Source organism: Larus michahellis, chromosome 4, assembly GCF_964199755.1.
Source record: "Larus michahellis chromosome 4, bLarMic1.1, whole genome shotgun sequence".
In the NCBI taxonomy this organism is placed as follows: domain Eukaryota; kingdom Metazoa; phylum Chordata; class Aves; order Charadriiformes; family Laridae; genus Larus; species Larus michahellis.
Genome location: NC_133899.1, coordinates 11,764,429 through 11,782,684, shown reverse-complemented (window position 1 = coordinate 11,782,684; position 18,256 = coordinate 11,764,429). Strand labels below are relative to the sequence as shown.

The 18,256-nt window shown below is 44.8% G+C and overlaps 1 protein-coding gene and 1 long non-coding RNA gene across 6 annotated transcripts in view; one reads left to right on the top strand and one right to left on the bottom strand.

The window, feature by feature from the left end:
- Positions 1-6,999, bottom strand: part of SLC7A10 (solute carrier family 7 member 10) — a 38,742-nt gene extending 31,743 nt beyond the window's left edge. For 2 of the 3 annotated variants that reach the window (XM_074582959.1, XM_074582960.1), the window contains exon 1: positions 6,755-6,999. In XM_074582959.1, coding sequence (XP_074439060.1) covers positions 6,755-6,896 — 142 coding nt within the window. In that variant the 5' untranslated portion in view covers positions 6,897-6,999. The remainder of the gene's footprint in view (positions 1-6,754) is intronic. The other variant, XM_074582961.1, reaches the window with a different exon arrangement.
- A 658-nt stretch (positions 7,000-7,657) lies between these two features.
- The window catches only part of LOC141741861 (uncharacterized), a 147,704-nt gene continuing 137,105 nt past the window's right edge, over positions 7,658-18,256 (top strand). For 2 of the 3 annotated variants that reach the window (XR_012586510.1, XR_012586508.1), the window contains exons 1-2: positions 7,658-7,715; positions 8,198-8,271. This is a non-coding gene — a long non-coding RNA (uncharacterized LOC141741861). Of the gene's footprint in view, positions 7,716-7,992; positions 8,009-8,197; positions 8,272-18,256 lie in introns of those variants that run through there. The other variant, XR_012586509.1, reaches the window with a different exon arrangement.

Here is an 18,256-nt window from a genome sequence, read left to right as displayed (position 1 = left end):
TCTCCCTGGATTTTTACCAAGCTTAATTTGAACTTTGCCATGGTTTTCACTTGCTAGTGAAACTGCAGCTTGTTTTCAGCTCCCTAAACTCAGGTGAAAGGCTACCCCAAACGATTCTGATGGATAACTGTATGTGGGAATAGCCTCGAAGAACATGAGAACACCCCTGAAACATATCATGCCATAAATGTAACTTGCACGATGCATTTTGGATGGGCAACCCTAAGTTTCCTTCTTTCAAAATGCAAGGTCTGATCTTTCTTGGTAGCATGCACATCTTTTTCATACTGGGTATGATACCAAATTATGGACACCTGTCAGCTTTAATGTACGTATGGAACCTGGACATGTAATTTTCAGTAGTTCTGAACAGGAGCCTAAGCCTCTGGACTGTACGGAAAAAATCTTCACAAGTGTCTCAAAAGTGCCTTTGTGGTTTCTTGCTAGTAAGGAAGGTGTGCCATTTATCTTGAACAAAAATTGACTGCTGCCTTTATCTATCCATAATTTGCATTTATAAGAGAACAAGATATTGAATTACATTTCTCTACGGTCTAGAGCTAGATCCTGAAGTATTGCCCTGAAAATCCACGTATGTGCAAATACTTTGTGTGTTATGTCACAAAATGCCATGTGGAACTGAATGCTCAAAATATTAGTTAGCAAGGTGTGTAACAGAGATACAGAAGACTCCTTCTTCACAGAAACACTTTTTTTTTTGAAAGAGAGAACCACTGAAGTAATCTGTATTACTCTCACAAGTCAGTGAACAAAAGTGTGTCCTGAAACTACAGCTAGCTATAAAAGTGAAATGCTCTCACACAGATTCAGAGGGGGAGAAGAATCTTGCTGCACCACCACCATTTTCCCTGGGTGGGATGACAGAAGAAATCACCTAGCGATGTGCATGCTTTTCTTCTGACTTTCTCATACACCTTCCTTTCTGCTGCAGTCCTGTAACTCAGGTACGACTGCAGTGAAGTCCATTGGGCCTTCCTAGGAATCATCTCCTAATGATTTGATACATTACTTGATAAAGGGATGGACCTGACGGGTGCCAGTTGATTCAATGACCAATAACCAGTCTCCTTAAGCAACACTGACACGTGAAACACGATCGGAGATGCATCAAGCAGCTGCCGTTAACACCTATCCATTTGGGGTTGTTCAGCCTGGAGAAGAGAAGGCTCTGGGGAGACCTTAGAGCAGCTTGCCAGTATCTGGAGGGCGCCGACAAGAAAGCTTGAGAGGGACTTTTTATAAAGGCATGTAGTGATGGGACAAGCGGGAACGGCCTCAAACTGGAAGAGGGGAGATTTAGATTAGATATCAGGAGAAAATTTTTCACTCTGAGGGTGGTGAGACACCATCCCAGGTTTCCCAGAGAAGCTGTGGCTGCCCCATCCCTGGAGGTGTTCAGGGCCAGGCTGGACGGGGCTTGGAGCAACCTGGTCTGGGGGTAGGAATGAGAGGGTCTTTAAGGTCCCTAACAACCTAAACCATTCTATGATTTCCACTTAAGTTTTTGTACGTTATGAAAAAGATGAGCATAAAGGCTATTCCCAGTTCCACATATTCGCCTTCTGCACTGTTAAGCTAGCAGCTTGCCAAATCCTGTACTACGTTTCTGTCTATAGGGACTGTCTGTGGGATTTAGGGCACGTTAGAACGGCAAGAGGCACAGGGGCAAGGAGAGAGCGAAGTGATATGCAGGAAGGCTGGTAAATAGTTTCCTGTTAATGGCAAGGAGGAAAAATCACACCCAGTGCAGTTATACCTCTGAATTCGGCATTATCTTGGAGCGCTGCCCTTGGAAGTGATATTTATGCAAATGAAAACTTCCCTGTAGATGCAGGTGCAATTGTTAGTAAATAAGTACAATGCCAAGCAGATAAAATGACAACCGAGGAAACTGATGTGGTTGTTCCCTTGGTGGATTATTGTGATGTGGACAGTAATTTGCACTACACACAGGACAGTGCTGGCATAAGGAAGCATCTCCCACGTCAGGGGGCTTTTCAGCTTGCACGCATTCTGCTGAGAGCAGCCACAGGGTGCCGGACTGGCACCAGCTACAGAAGAAAGCGAGTATGTGCTGCTTCCTGGGCAATGTGGACAGATAACTTCTAGAAAGCTACTTCCAGAAGTAGCAATAAGTGAACGTAGTGCTCACTGGGAAGCTGAACATGGTTTTGATATTATCACTGGACTTGCATTGGGAACCAGTTTCTAAGGGATCTTACACCAAGCTTGTGTAAGAGTAGAATGAGCACTGCCAGCATTTTTTAAGCAACGCCAAGTCAGCTGATGCAGGTAACTTGACCACCTGTGCTCAGCAAAATATGGAGATGTATTTAGTTTAAGCTGACATATCTTATTGTGGCTCAATTTTCCCTCAATTCTTCCAGGGAGGTTTCTCACAGCCTGACATAAAATCATTCATGTGTATACAACAGACTTCACCACGATGCGAGTACGACCCTATGGCTACTTTCATACAGTTTTACAAGCTGCACAAAGAAAGGTTTCAAGAGATGTTTAACTGTTTTATATAAAGCTACTTGATCTGTATTAAACAGTCAAACATCTCTTATGCATGCAATTTGTGTATACAGTTAAATGTACATTTCTGGTGCAAGAATGGTGAATTTTGTTATTCAGACCAAAAGAAGCAGGCTGGTATCGGACGTTAATCAGGCTGCTGTTTCTAATTCTTGTACTTTTCTAAAGAACAGTGGAATGTGGTAGAAACTACACAGAGCCAAGTCATGGAGCTTCTTACTTATTTTTTTTACCTACACAGGCAAAACTTTCATTTGAAGACACTGAATAAGAGTTTTTCTCTATAGCTCCTATGCCTGTGCTCATAGAAAAGATACATGTGCAATAATTTTAATTACATATATAGCTCTACAAATGAGATATAAAGCCAGCTACGTAGAAAGTGTATAAAATAACTGTTGAATTAAATATGGCATAGATTTCTGTCTGCTAAAGAAATACTAATCTGGTTTTCAAGCAATTATATAGTATCTGTAAGTTATTATCTAGTAGATAATAAAGCACACGTTACTACTTTTTAAGTTGTATCACTTCATCTGAGTATTGGCAAGCTTAATTTGCAGTGTAATTGAGTATATTAGAAGATTATTAATAGCTGGAGCCCATGAGAGATTTGTTTTCACTGTATGTAACTGCGTTTGAGACAGAGCGGTTTGGGTACTCCTACAGCAAGTCTCAGGTGCTTTCCAAAATTCTGTGTCAGAGATGAATTGCCAGAAAGATTTTACCACTACTAAACACTCTGTTTGGTTTTACAGTCATTAAGTATCAGTCTCTTTTTAATGTTAAAACAAAAAGTTTTTGTATTTAGTACCTGCGTTTACATTAGGATACCCCAAAGAGGTGTCTTCTGCCTCAACATGCAACAACCTTTGGAAACAGCTTTCTTCTCTAATTATGCGTGTTTGTATGCAAAAAAAAAAAAAAAAAGTAATGAAGGATAGTCTTATGTGTGGTGAGAAAGCTCGGCTGCTGGGAGAAATCAGGAGACCATCCAATGGGGTAGATATAGTGACAGGCATATTATATTCCTAATTTGATGTGCTTTGTTCTGCTGTTCTTTCTGAGTATTTTCTGTTACATGAACTGGCATTTCTTATGGCAATGCCTTTCAAACCTCTATAAAGAGATGATAAACATTTGAAAGGATGAGTTTTGTGAGTGTATTAAGACGGCATAGCAATTTATTACGTTGACGAACATCTCAGTTGTGAAAGTGGTAAGAAAACTGTCCTATAATTCAAAACGTGGGAAGAAGAGTGGAAAGCAAGCCCTGTTTTGCAGGGCATTAGCAGGGCAGCAGGCTGGCAGGATGCGGACTGGCTCTGCCCTCTCCAACAGAGTCGCTGCTCCCTGAACCAGAACCTGCCCCGTGCTCCCCAGGCAGGCTGGGCACCCTCTGAGCTCTGACAGCCAGGAGCTGTAATGTTTAAGCTGGATGAAATGATGTGCCTGCATCTAGAGGTAGTTTTTATTTCCTCAGATGCAACTATGAAATTTCACGGAGTCCCAATGGACTACGAAATATGGAGAGACCTTGACATTATTGGAATACTCTCAAATATACCAGATAATGGTGCCCCCACCTCCAAGCCTTCTCTTTCACCTCATTTCATCGTGCTAGGGAGCACTCGGAAAACAATCTGATTTCCCCTGCCGCCTTCCAGTTGCAAATCATATAGTGCTTTATTTTAAACATGCAGAATCAGTGTATAGAAGGCAACCATAAGTTTATTAATCACATATTTATAGGCTCATATTTGCAGTATTTTCCAAATACTCTCCCGTGTTTCCTCTTCCTGTTACTAATTACTAGAAGATTATAATTCTCTATATTCATCCTGCAGCTGATTAGAGTTGTAGAGCAGTTAGCCAAAACAGAACATTTGGTGTAATGCTGGCAGATCACAGCATCAAACTTCTATTTGATAGTGCAAAAATATCCTCTTACATTTTCTGTATCTGCAGCACTTTTATACACTATTTGAATAAAGAGAACATAAAAAACATTTAAAGAAAAATAGCATAATCTTCTCTTAGCTCCATGCAGAGCAAGAAGGGTTTTTTTCAAAGGTGATTTCTTTTTTCTTGGTGTTCTCAAGCAATATGACTTTGCCATGGGACACATCAGAGTCCAATGTCTAAACCCTTGAAGGGAAAAGGGTTTCCCTCTACCACTCAGAAACAGGACATCCATGATGATGGCTGACACAGGAGTCCTGCTCTGTCATCAGTTCAAAAGGCTGTGGCACTGACTGCACCCGTTTTTTCCCCACAGTCTTGTCCCATGTTAAGTTTTATCATATGGAAAATTCGCGAGCTAACTGGTTGCCTAATACCAATTCAGATCAAGTAGTTTAGTGTTTTGCTGAAAGTCTTAAATAAGACTTCATTTATTTAACCTCAGTAATGGCTTGGAAGCTGATTTGGTATAATTTACAGTGTCCTCTGATTATAGGCTGTCATGTTTTCTGTAGACACATCTACAAAGCTATACTATACCATAACTATATATCACTTTGTTACTGAAGACTTTGTGATACCTGATGTAATTTCACACACCTGCACACAAACAAATCAAACCCAAAAATAGAATCCTAGGGTTGTTTTTCAAACTTCTTTTACCAAAATATGGGGAAATCTGCAGCAAAATTTTTAGGCTTTATTTGACAATACAGATAACCTTCTCTAACACTTAAACCACTTGACAGTACTAGACTTTATCATAAATGTCAATATTTTTCCCCAGTCAATTGTCTTTGATTAGATGAGAGGCTGTTTCACGAGATGTATTTTGTACAAGATAGATATATATAGATATATATATATACGTATTCTGCTTGCAAAGGTTGATGGAAGGCTGGCTGGGAAGAGATCTGGAAGAGCAGGGTAGCAGTCTTCAGATATAATTATCTAATGCCAGGACTAACTAACAAATGAGATAGATGCCATATATTTTCCCTACAGCCAGCAGCAACTCAGGGGACCCCTCACCCTGGAAGTGCCTGCCTTACAGCTCTGTGCCTCGCTGAACACCCACAAGTACCCACTCTGGCACAAGGTCATCTGTGCTCCACTGAGACCCAGAAACCACATCTTCCCCCTTAAATACGCCAAAGGATTCAATGTAAAGGTATGTCTGTATACTGAGAACATATCTTCCCACAAGTTCCAGCTATAGCTGCCCATCAGATTTTAGTATGGGAACGGAACAAAATATTTTTTTATATAATAGCCTCGCCCACGATGCAAGAGATCCTGATCAATGTAAAAATGCCTCTTTTTCTTTTTTACAAGACCCTATCCACCTGAAGGGGCCATAAATAGATACAGGGCTAACAGCACGCCACCGCAGTCAGACAGCATGATAACCCATGGGAAGCGTGCAGAGTCCTCCTCCTCCAGCCTGGGGACAGCGCTGGCGACGGCACACGGGGGTGTCCCAGCCAACGCTGACACCGTACAGCGCGGCCCTGCCTTGTCGGGACACTCTGTGGCTCTTTCCGACAGCTCCCGGTGGAGACGGCAATGGCTGGCTCTTCCCCGGGGTGCGGAGGCTCCTGGGTTGGTGGGGGCCGGTGCTGCTCGGCTGGGAAGCGGCTCCCGCCGGGACGCGCACGCTGCGGGAAGGTGCGGGCACGGCCTGCGCCGCTCCTGCCGTTTGGCTCCGTCCCGGGAGGAGCTGGCTGGACCCCGCAGCGCAGAACGGGTCTGTCGCGACAGGCACCGACGGGCCCCGCCGGCCCCGCAGCGCAGACCAGGTCTGTCGCGACTGTCACCGACGGGCTCCGCAGCGCAGAACGGGTCTGTCGCGACTGTCACCCAGGGGCGGCGCGGGAGCGCGCGGCTGCCGCCAGCCCGTCCGCCGCGGGTTGCGGGACCGGCGGTGGCCGTCGGAACGCTCAGGCTGCCGCCCTCACGCTGAAGAGCCGCAGCCTCCGACAGAGGAGCCAACTTCTGTGCCAGCCCCGCAGGTGACAGCCACACGCCCGGGCCGCCCAGAAGCGCACCGCAGGAAATGTCACACCTCTGTGCCCGGCGGAACGGCGGGGGCAGAGGCTCTTCCTCAGCTGCGGGCGCTCGGGGAGCCGGCGCCCCGCTGCCGTCCCGTTCCGCGCAACATCGCCCCGTCCCTCCCCGCTCCTGGTACCGGGCGGGAGCCGGCGCCCCTGCCCGCGGGCCGGGCCCTTACCGATGATGATGGCACAGGCGCTGACCAGCCCGATCTCCTTCTTCAGCGCCACCCGCTCAGGGCCGCCGGGCGCGCCGCGCTGCTCCCCACCGGCCATCGCTGCCCGCGCCGCTCTGCCCGCACCGCCGCCCACACCGCGCATGCGCCGCCGGGGCGGGCGGGGGCCGCGCGGCGGCCGCTCCCTCAGGCGAGGCGGCGGCGGGCGGGGGGACGCCGGCCCCAGCAGGACAGAGCCCGGCGGGGCGGCCTGGGCCGGGCCCGGCAGCCGCCCCGGGGGAGCCCGGCCCCGCGGGGCGGGCTGGGGCGAGCGCGGGAAGGGCGGCGGGACGCGGTTGGTGAGTGGCAGGAGGCTGGTTCAGGTGCCCAGGTCGCCCGCCCGCCCCCGGCTCGCCCTGGGCCACCGGCCCGCCCTGCTCCGTGCAGGGCTCGCGCTCGCAGCGCTGTCTCCACGTGCATCTCCTCAGCGGTGGTCCACCAGCTGCTGCTGTGGAGTGTGATAATATAAAGGGAAAAACCGTTTTATTGCTTGTAATCAGCACTGACAGTGTGTGGCCTCATTAAAATCAACAAGGCGATGCCTAAACTGCTGGGTTTCTGCCTTTATTTCTCCTGCCAGTTTCTTCTCCCCCGTCCCAGATCTCTGAGGAGCGGCAGCCCCCAGTCCGCCGAGCCCCGGCTCCCCCGCACCCCGGACACCCAGGGGCTGCCACCCGGGACGTCCCTTCCACCCTGCACGCTGCCACCAAGGACATCCCCCGCGCCCCGGAGACCCAGGGGCTGCCACCCAGGGCGTCCCCCAGCCCAGCTGCGCCACCGGGCAGGCAGCCGACTGGCCATCAGCTGCAGCTGGAGTGGTCAGCTGGCAAGCTGAAGGAAATAATTGGTATTTCCTTTCCTCACACAGGGGATGGAGCATGAACGTTGGGATGCTTCATTGCAGCAAGAGCACAGGAGTACCAAGGTAAATGTAAAGAAATAATGTCATGTGGTAATTCACAAATCTTTTGCTCAGTGAAAAAAATGCCTTCATAAGAGTGTCAATGGATAGTGTCTGCTCTGCTCTCAGATGAAATCAGAAAATTAAATTCTGGCTTGGGCACCTGGGCTCTTCCCTCAAGCTGTAACAGCTGAGGGTTTATTGACGGAAACCCTTGATTCGTTCCTTGTTTATAAGGCAAGAAGAACACCTTCCTGAGAGTAGTGCTGCCTTTGGAGAGGATCCCCATGTGGGTGACCTCTTCTGAAAGTGCACAGGTTAGGAAATTTTCATAAGAAGATCGAATGGTGTTTGGGAGGTGAGGGAAGGAGATAGTGTGTATTATGGGGTAACCGATGCGGTAATGGGGTGATATCAATGGGAGGTGTAAGGTCTGGTTCTTCACCTCGGGGAAGGATGGTGGGAAGTTTCTGTGATGACATCATTCTGATTTTGTTTGACTTTAGGATGAAAAGCATGACCTAAAAACTGGTGAGTGGTTTGAGGAAATCAGTGGACTACGCTTACAATGTTGATAATAGTAAGTGATTTTACTTTATAAAGCTGCTTCATACTGCTGCTGTTATAGAAAGGCTCATTGATTTTCAGAGGGTGAGACTTGTTTCCTCAATTGATCTATTGCTCTGTGGAGTTGTTGTCTCTAAACGAGCTGCCTCACTAACTACTTCTAAAATGAACATCCTTTTATTGAATTACTGTGTCCTTTTTATAAGAAAGTATTTTACAAAAATAATGACTCCCTGAACTATGTAAATTGTAGTACTGTTTTCCTTTTAAAGATGAGGAAATGCAAAGATTAGAAATGAAGTTTCAGATGTTCAAAAGTAACCTGGTGTTTTAGGTATTTCTTCTTGGTGGTTTAAATGATTGTTTCAGAGGTATGTTTCACACTGGTAGCAACTTACGTAATTTCTAGTACCTCTGAAAGTCTCTACATGCTGGTTTCATATGGACATCATGATTTACTCTGTGAAAGTTGTCTATGGCAGTCTATTTCTTTTGTAAAAGCTAAAAAAATGGATTGAACTTCATAAAAAAAAGCACAAAAATCAAGAAATATGGGAATGAATGGTGCTGCTAACTTTGTTACTAACTGTATTGCTGAGTTCTAAGAGCCTAATGAAGTTTAGGATCAATTAACCTTTACAGAACAACCACTGAATCTGTTAAATGGATGACCACTTGCAAGTATAATGCTGCACTTCGTTTCTTTTTCTATGGTAGAAACGTTGGTTTGCTTTGAAATGTGTATAATCTTTGTGGTATTGTGTGGAAAATAAAAATCCCAGTCAGCCCTCTTACACTGATTAGCGAGGAACAGTGCATGCTGGCTGTGGGGTGATGAAAACAAATACTAGAATTCAATTAACTCTAATAATCTTCAACTCAACTGTGCAGTAGCTGCAGGATTTCTTTTTTTTTAAGCATTCTGGCCAGTTTAGGGGGCTTTGCCAGGGAAAGTGCTAAGTATTCATACATGTGTGCATTCTGCCTGCTGATATAAATACTTTGTTCTGTAATTGTTCCTCCTTGCTGAAATCCACAAGGCACAACTGAGTGACTTTACCGATAAGTTTTCAAGGATTTTACTGGTAATAAGAAAGGAAGAACCTAACAGAAAAGCTCCAGAAAACTCTCCTTAGAAGAGGTAGCCGACAAACTATTAAACCTGAGAAAAGCAGAGGAACATTACGAGCATTCTGCCTTCCTATCCAGTTTCACATCAGGTGCATTTTGAACAAGGCTAAAAGAACGGAGCTAGCGCAGAAGCGTGGGGCAAAATCTCAGCTTTTCCCAAGAAAACCTTTTGCAACATAAACATTAATGAACTGGCACATCCCATTGTGGCTTGGGAAGGCCAGGATATTGTCTATTACACCTTATGGTTTCAGAACCAGATCCTGTTTTGTGGGTCTCATCTGTGCCCTTGCCTTTGTGGGGCGCTGTTTCCAGAAGGCACAGGCAGCCTTTGGGGCTGGGCCATGATAGAGGCCCCTGGCAGGGGAGATCCGGTCCCCCAAGTAGGGATTTTACAAATGTCTGTCCGAAGGCATGTGTACCCTTGCCTGGGGAGATGAAGATAAGGGTATATGATTGCCTTTTTCTCAAGATGTATAGCATTATTTGGTAGGTGCTTACTTGTGTTTTTCCTAGTGCAGGCAATAAGCTTGTAAGCAGTTTAGCCCAGTTACCAGGTAGTGTGGGCAGTAAACTGGGTGCTCAGATGAGGCTGGGGGGAGCTGTGTTAGCGATGGGGGAGGATGATGGCTGTGCAGCAGCAGCGCGGTCTCTCCCTGGCACATGAGACTGAGTATGTGGTGTATGGGGTAACAGTTAAGGGGATACAGCCGGGAAATCTGTGCTGGTAACTTCATTTAGGATTGTAGTCCTGGAGCCCTGTAGAATACTGCATTTTTTTTCATTTGTCCTTGGAAAGAGGATAAATTCTTTACCTAAATCCATATAAAGAACATTAGAACATTGATTTACTGATTCTTTCCCCAGTGTGCGCATAATAAATTACTTCCCTTTTCAAAGTTTTAAGTGTTTTATTATTGCTGAAGGAGTAAGCAGGTGGCTGTTCACAACATGAGCTTTTGATATGCCTTCATCCATAGCAAAACACAGGAGTGTAAAACAGCAGTGGGACAGAAACCTGTTGAAAAATACAGCAGTGACAAAGGTTGCCCACACTAGTTGCCAAAAAATGCTCCTTCCCCCCCCCCCCCAACTTTTTAGGCTGAGTGCCTGCCTGCTTCACTGTGTTTTTTGCATGGGGGTGAAGAGAGGACTTTTCTCTTTTTGTGGTAGTGTTGGCTGCTTATGTAGGTTGTATATTCTGTCTTATTGTTAATTTAGTTCCAAAATGAGCAAGTCAGAGGGCATGTACATTCTAATTAGTAGTTATCTGAGACAGCCCTCAGAGCAAAGACTTCTTTTAAACTGTTTTGGATCCGAACATACTGTATCTACTTGAATGACGAAATGTTAGTAAGCAAAAAAAGCCAAAGTTCTTTGTAGGAAGGCAATTGCTGCATAGCAACTGCACAGAGAGGATGCAATGAAGCTTGCATGTGTTCTTTTGTTGCTATTTTTGTCCTCATTTTCTCCATGTTCTGAAATGTACAGGAATTATTAAAGTTGTTGGAAGCAATGATTTCATTCATGGCTACTTATGCTCTTAAAAAAAGAGAAGCAAAGAATGCAGTTTGGTTTTATATTTTGGGAAGAAACAATAAAGGGAATTTAATATGCCATTTATGAAGGGATGCTGCGACTGTTTTCAAATGAGTATGGTCTTTAATGTATGGGACTCTCCATGATAGTAGATGTTCTTTCTAGTCTCACTCTATTTTTTTTTTTTTATCCAGCTAAACCAATTTCTATTTTCTCAAAAGGTAACCAACCCTACAAAACTGAAACATACCATAGCTGTTAAAACATAATAATAATAAATAAAACATAATAAATAAACATAACTTTGAATTTAATGGGGTTACTATAAGCAACATCTGGGAATAGTTACTTGGAAGGATAAGCTATCTTGTAGTGTGTCTTTAAACCAGTCTGACTGGTTTAGCAAAAGGAAATTTTTGGAGTAATGGGACTGTAAAGTGATTCTTAACTGCTAATGAGCTTGAGAGTAAGGTTTGCCATGTTGAATAGTACCTGTGGAAAGCCTGTTTTGCCCACACAAAATATGTGAGGCTCTGGGCTGAGCTGTCCTTACGTCTGTGCCCTGCGCCAAGCCTATGCTAGAGGGATTTATCCAGCCCCACAGCTGATGCCCGACCAGGGACCGTGGGGCCCACTGCAGTAGGATGGCTCTTACTCTGTGCTTTGTCACCTTCCTGTAGTAGGACAGGAATTCGTAGGGCATTGGGATTAAGAGCAAGAACAGAACCAGGAAGGAGGCCTGTTTATGGGGAGGTGACATCAGTGGGAGAGAAGCATGTGAAGCTCTGCCACTTTAATGTGAATGAGTCCCAACAGGTGACCCTAAATGTAGCCAGGTGCAGGTGGATCAGCTGCTTGTTGAAAGCATCCCATTCTCCATCACCTTGCTCTATCATATTCAGTCTCTATATGATAAAGGTGGAAAAAATGTTGTTCTTTGTATTTCTAGTAACAGGATACTGTACCTCGGTGTTTTCAGAAAGCTGTAGTAGGGGAAGCTGCCTTAGTATGTGACTTCTGTGTGCTCCCCAGTACCTAAACAAGAAAATGGGGCACGTATGTTTGAAAAGGGAAGGCAGAATCTTTTTGTCTAGCTCAATAAAGGAGGAAATTGTCCAGAGTGTCTCTTTTTTGGGTAGCTACTCTACTCTGCAATAATGGCAACAGGAAAGAGGTTCCTACAAATGTGGAACAGTTCTGAAATAGGTCAGAGGCTAATTAGCTCATGCAAACTAGCTAAGCATCTGAACCAGGTAAAAGTAATTCCTCTGATTAAATATAATCTTAATAATTTATTGCTTATGTTTCTTTCACCCTCCTTGATTATTACAAGTTTTATGCACAACAAATATTATTTATAGACAATGCCTTTTTATGTTTGTACCTCATCAAATGATAACATGAGAGCTGAGTAACTGGAATGTGTGAGCTGTCCTCTAGCAATAGGTATGAGGATCCTTCACACCCTCTGCTGCCTTGCCCTAGCTAAGCACTGCTCTTCAGGACAACTGAACCATGGTGTGCTGAGGAGTGAGTGGAGTTCTTTGCTGATCCATTAGGTTGGGTGCTGGGGATGCAGGGCTATATGCAGAAACCCAGCAACCATCTTGAACCAGAAATGTCCTGTTGCATGCAGTAAGGCAGTGGGAAGTCTGTGTTTATGAAAGCATTCAATTGTCTCTTCCTCTTGTTTCAAGGTTTTGGGAAGGCTCCCTTTCATGTCAATAAGGGGCAGGAATGTAACCAAGAGATGGAGTTAGCAAATACATGATCTTCAGGCTTACAACAGTGGCTTCTGAGTGGGCTGACCTTTAAGAATACGTTCCAGGCTTGCTGAATGCGGACCTGGATGAGATAATTGGAAAAGCAGGCTGAGAATCAGGGTTTCTGTGAAGCTCTCTAATCTGCGTTATGTCTGACAGTGAAGTCTATCTTCTGGATTCTGTAATGTGTTGCATTTGTTGAGCATTGGGAAGAGCCTTAGTAGGTAAGTCTGACTGTTTGGGCTGACTGATGCCACTCTTCCATGGTCCTCTGCAAGGTCTGGGAACTTTAATTCTGTGATTTAGGAAACTTGGGAGATTCTTCAGGCAGTATCACTGTGTTTTGAGCTTCTCTAGGAGGAGTGTGGGTCTTGTACATAGCCGAGGCTCACCTAGCATTAATAACTCCCTCCACAGCCTTTATGAGAGGCACTATTTTGGCAATGTACAGAAAAGTCAGGGCTGGATACTTCACTGCGCTTATAGCTCCCTGTGAGCAGGCTTTTATCCGTAAATTCTGGTGACGAGAATGTTTGCTGTCTTTTAGGTAAATTATTCATCAGGTATGAACTGTTGGACACTTAGGTATCTGTGTAAAAACTCTGTTTCTAAACTTCCACCTGTATGAAGTGGGCCACCGTATGTTCAAATTGTATCACCCCTTCAAAGATATTTCATGACAGCTCATAAGTAGATGAGTGTAAGTAGATTATGTAAAGACCTATTTGTAGGCTGTTGATGAATGAGGTTTCTAGAACCAGGGTTATTGAAAGAACCTAGTTTCTGTTAAGCACACATACAATTGGTGTGTTATCAGAGTACAGTGAAATGCAGTGGTGAAAAGGACCTGAAAGGATGATTAGTCTCTGACAACGCTGGAATATTTCAGCGTTTCACAACTATAACAACTAAAAATCTTTTCCTAAATCACCAATCTAAATTTTCTTTGTTGTGATTAACATAATTCTATCTTTTCTTCCTTAGTGGTCACTGGGAAACTGTCTGTTAGTTTTTCTATACTATACTTTGGTTTATCAGTTTGCTAGAACACTTCTTTTAGTCTCCTCTTTTATAGATTGCAAACACCCCCGATTTCTTAATTTTTTTTTTCTTTATAGGACGTGCTTTCTAAACCCTGTTCTTATTACTGTCATCAGGACTGGCTTCAGTTTCTAAAGTTGGTGTCTTAAGTTGGATGTAGTACTGAAGCTAATGCATCACAACTGCTAACTGGGTTGGAATAGTCACCTCCATTTTTTACAAGTGACATTTCTCCCAGCTTGGGTCTCTTCTGTGTGTGTGACACGGTTGTGCTGTTGACTTAGGCTTTTAGCTTGAAGTTCACTATAACCTGTTTTACATCCTTTTCAGAAGGAAAAGTACTGCCAGGTCTTTTTCCCTGCAGTGTTGCTACCAACTCTGTCCTTCCCTATTTTGCATCTGTGTGCTAGATCCCGTCTTTCTTCTTGCACCACGTGTTCAGCTGAACATCAGCATCCTAACTTCACACCATTTCACCAGTCAGCTGAGATCATCCTGAATTTTATTCCTCACTTCTGTATTTGCAATTGCTCTCATCTCATCATGAATTCTTAGTCTCTGTTGAGTCACTCAAAATGAATAATAGTGGTCCCTCATTGGATTCCAGGGGACCCACCTTGAAATTTCTTTCTGGTTTGTCAGTACATTGTAAATAATTACCTCAAGAGGGATTATTATTTTAAACCAGTTACACAGGTAACATGACAATTGTCATTTGGCTCTTGTTTTGTATTATCTTGCTTATGAACAGGACACGTTGGGAAGAGTGAAAAGCTCTAGTTTAAAGGAAATTTAGTTCATATCTACCACTTCCCCTTTATCTACTGAAGCAAGTTCCCCATTGGACACGAAAACCACGACTCGAATCAGCCCTCCTTTCTGTGAACTCTTGTCATACCCCGAGAAGCCCAGTAGATGTCACTCTGGATCTGTAACTCAGTGTTTTAAAGTAAAAGTGATCATAATTGCCTCCTGTGCTGATTATTTTAAGTACTTGTTTATCAAAGTTTGGCATCTAAGCTTAAGACTAAAATTACTGTAGTAGTAAAAGTCTTGTTGAAGTGGGTTTGGGTTCACGTTGCCATTTAAAAAAAATATCTAATAATCCTTCAACATCCATTTGCAAAGCACGATTTTATATGGTATGCCACCGAGGGAGTGAGCCATCGCAGTGAGGGTGGCTGCAGCATGTTCCAGCGCCGGCCATGCAATCCACTTGTGTGTCCGTGCCTGGTGCATGAAGAAGCAAAATAGGAAGAACAGAGGACCGAGGATCATTCTGCCATGTGTTCTCCCAGTCTGAGAATGGCCCAATTGTAATTTAGATGGAGGGAGGGAGGTTGTTCTTGAATCAGGCTAGCCATTATCGCCGTGATCCATAGGTCACAGAAAAGGTATAGACATCAAGTAACATTAGTTCTGCTAATGGCGTTAGCTCTGGAATTCTGTTTCTGAATGTGTTTTAAGTTGCCTGAAACCATACTTCTTGCTTGATTTTGATAGCATCATGTGCCCACAGTTGGGATCTGTGGGCTATGCTCTTGCTGAGTCCTCTGTAGGCTCCTGCAGTGGTTTGGGGAGTGGAGCCTGGACCCTGTTTCTCTGGGGGCCCAAGGCATGTCGGTGTGCAGTGGGCCTGCGCTCAAGGTGCTGGGGCAGAGCAGCTCTCTGCTTGTAGGGGATATGTCAGCTGCCAGAGGCGATCTCCAGGCTGCTAGTCCAAAGACTTACCACTGAGATGTGATGGAGTAGACTGCTGCTTCCTGCCTTTTGGAATACTGCCTTCCCGGTAGTTGATTGGGTCAAGGACAAAGTCAGTGGTGTTTAACCTAACCTTTGCCTTCAAAGAGACTAATGCTTAGGATGCCAGTTAGTTCCGTTCATCCAGGATTTTGGAGCTCCCTCTCAACTCTTCCTGACCTGTGAGCACACCTGAGTCTTCCAGGACAAAATAAAACAAGTTACCGGAGCCACCTGGCAGTGGTTTGAACCGACTTGTTTGACTTTGCCCTAGAACTGACTAGAAGTGCTTACACAGCCAGTTACTGGGTCTCAGCTGGAAGGTGTTATAACTAATAGCTGAGAAACAGAAAGGAACAGCTTTCTAAATGGCCTGTGAACTTGTATGCCCTGGGTGAGAGGCTTTACATTAGCCTGTTGGCTTTCCGTGGAAGAGAGAAGATGTTCTCCTATGGCCTGTTCCAGTGGAGGGGTGCTGTAAGAAGCTGTTGTGTCTCAGCTAGTGTATTTTTCTGCAGAGGTGTGTTCCCTGCCTGTGCAGCACAGATGGGATTGCTGTGCCTCAAGGTGTCCAACGGAACCATACGATGTGCTTCGCAGGGGTGCTGCGAGTAGCTCAGGTGGAGACTCCATTGTAGAACCTTATTTTGCTCTGTACTTCAGAGAATGGGGAAGCCAGTTTAGCACACCAGCTTGTCTGTCAGTCTTTGAAATACACAAAAAGCTTCTTTTTTTCCTTTCCTGTTAGTAAGCTGGTGTATATGCTGTATTATGGAATAGTAAGGAAATTATAACACTTCTTATCTGTATAATAGTATTGTTTTTGAGAAGAATAACAAAGTTGGAACGTGCATCATGCTCTTCACTTAATGTATTGGTGAGTATTTGCACAGAGAACCACAAATAAAATAGACTATCCTGTTATCCAGGAGCTCATCTATATGCAAGATGAAGAGCTGTCTTACAGACAGAAATGCGTATTTGGTTTAAGTGCATTATGCTTAGGGTTCATACACATCCCCTCCAGTACTTACCTATTAAAGGAGTTCACAGAAACTACACTGTAAACCCGCTGGAATAATTTTTATTAAATAATTTTCTCTGGTAAACAGGGAAAACGGAGCTGCAAGGAGGTTAAAATCTGGGCTTGGCTTCCCCACTAATGACAAACTCAGGCCCCAAAATTTGCTGAGACAGAGATGACAGGCTCTCGCAAGTACATTGGGTCATCCACCCACCCCTCCTCTCTGGTTGCTGCAGGGTATGGGTGCACTCAGGCAGAAAGGACTGGGTTGCTTTTGAGCTTTGCTCACACAGGAGGCCAAGCAGAAGGGAAGTGTAGACAGTGCTATACACCTGTCCCACTTAAATGCACTAGACCAGCGCTGCCAAACCTCTCATTCTTCACACTGCCTGAACATGGACTGTAAGAGTGCTGCAGCACTTTCTTTCAGTACTGGGTGGCCACTTATACCCTGCCAGTGTGTTTAAAGAAAAGCTGCACGGGAGCAGGGATGCTACAGGTAGGTAGGATTGCCAGTGAGCCCATTCACTCCCGTCTGCCCTGTGCCCCAGTCCAGGAAATGGTGAATGATGCTCAGGCAGCATTGTTTCATGTGATCTTGGACAAATTTCTTACCTCTCTGGACTTGGTCGCCTATGTCTAAAACAGATGTTTCCTTCCCGTTGCAATCTGTCTGGAGACTTGTAGTCTTATGTATTTATTATCCTTTAGTATTATCACTGATGGGCTTTTTCAAGTGGCAGAGGGACAGGATGCCTTTTCTTTTTGTTAGGCTTTGACAGTATCATTACAGGGGCAGGGGATTTGCTGCGCAGTACATCATCCCAAACATTTTTGATGATAGCATCAGATTTTTCTCCTACTTGCCCTTTTCCCCAGAAAGGGGTTAGGCTCTCCGGGTGTTGCCTGACAAAATTCAGGAGGTGGGTGGGCGCGGTGAGATTTTCTGGCTGCACCTCTCCATAGGGTTACTGAGAGTGCAGAGAGCCCTCAATCCAAACAGGGAGCAGCCCGCACAAATGCAAGTAGAAGCAGAAGATTCTCCAACGCAGCATGTTTCTTCTTTCTGGAGTGACTTGCCAATAGAGAAGGAGATTATGTTGGAAAGCAGCTGGGCTGTTCTCTGTGTGTGTGCATTTGGCCAGTCATCCTTCATGCGAATGCATCAGCCTCTTGGAAAGATGCAGTTTAAGCCAGGTGTTGGTATTCATTTGCTGTCTGCACATCACAATAAGGAAATGCAAGGGGAATTTGTAAGCCAGTGAAAGGCTGTGTCTCTAACAGAGAAGAGGACCAGAATCTAGAGCTCATTCTTGGCTTGTAATCTCACTGATCTCTCTTCCAGTAGTATTCTGTATGTTCACACAGCAAATGTTGCTGCAGGATGCCTTCATGTCCCGCAGCTTGCCCTAACTACAGTGGCTTCTTTCTGCCTCCCATCACTACTCTGCCCAATGCCCTTTCTTGACCCTCTGTATGTGTGCTTACGTGCCTCCTGACCATCTTCATCCTCCTTTCAAGCTTTGAAGATGTGGACAGACAGACATACCTATAGTATGACTGCAAACCCTAATTTTCTTGGGAAATCTTGCTCAAAAGAGTAAAGTGTCCAACTGCAGCTGGTTCTAAAGTACTGAGGTACAGAGGTCCAGCACTACATGCTGCGTAATGTTGAAAACAGCGATAACCTAGACTTTGCAACAGCTGTGGAACTATAGGGCAGCAGACTATTCGGCGAGTGCTCTTAGTGAAATGCGCTG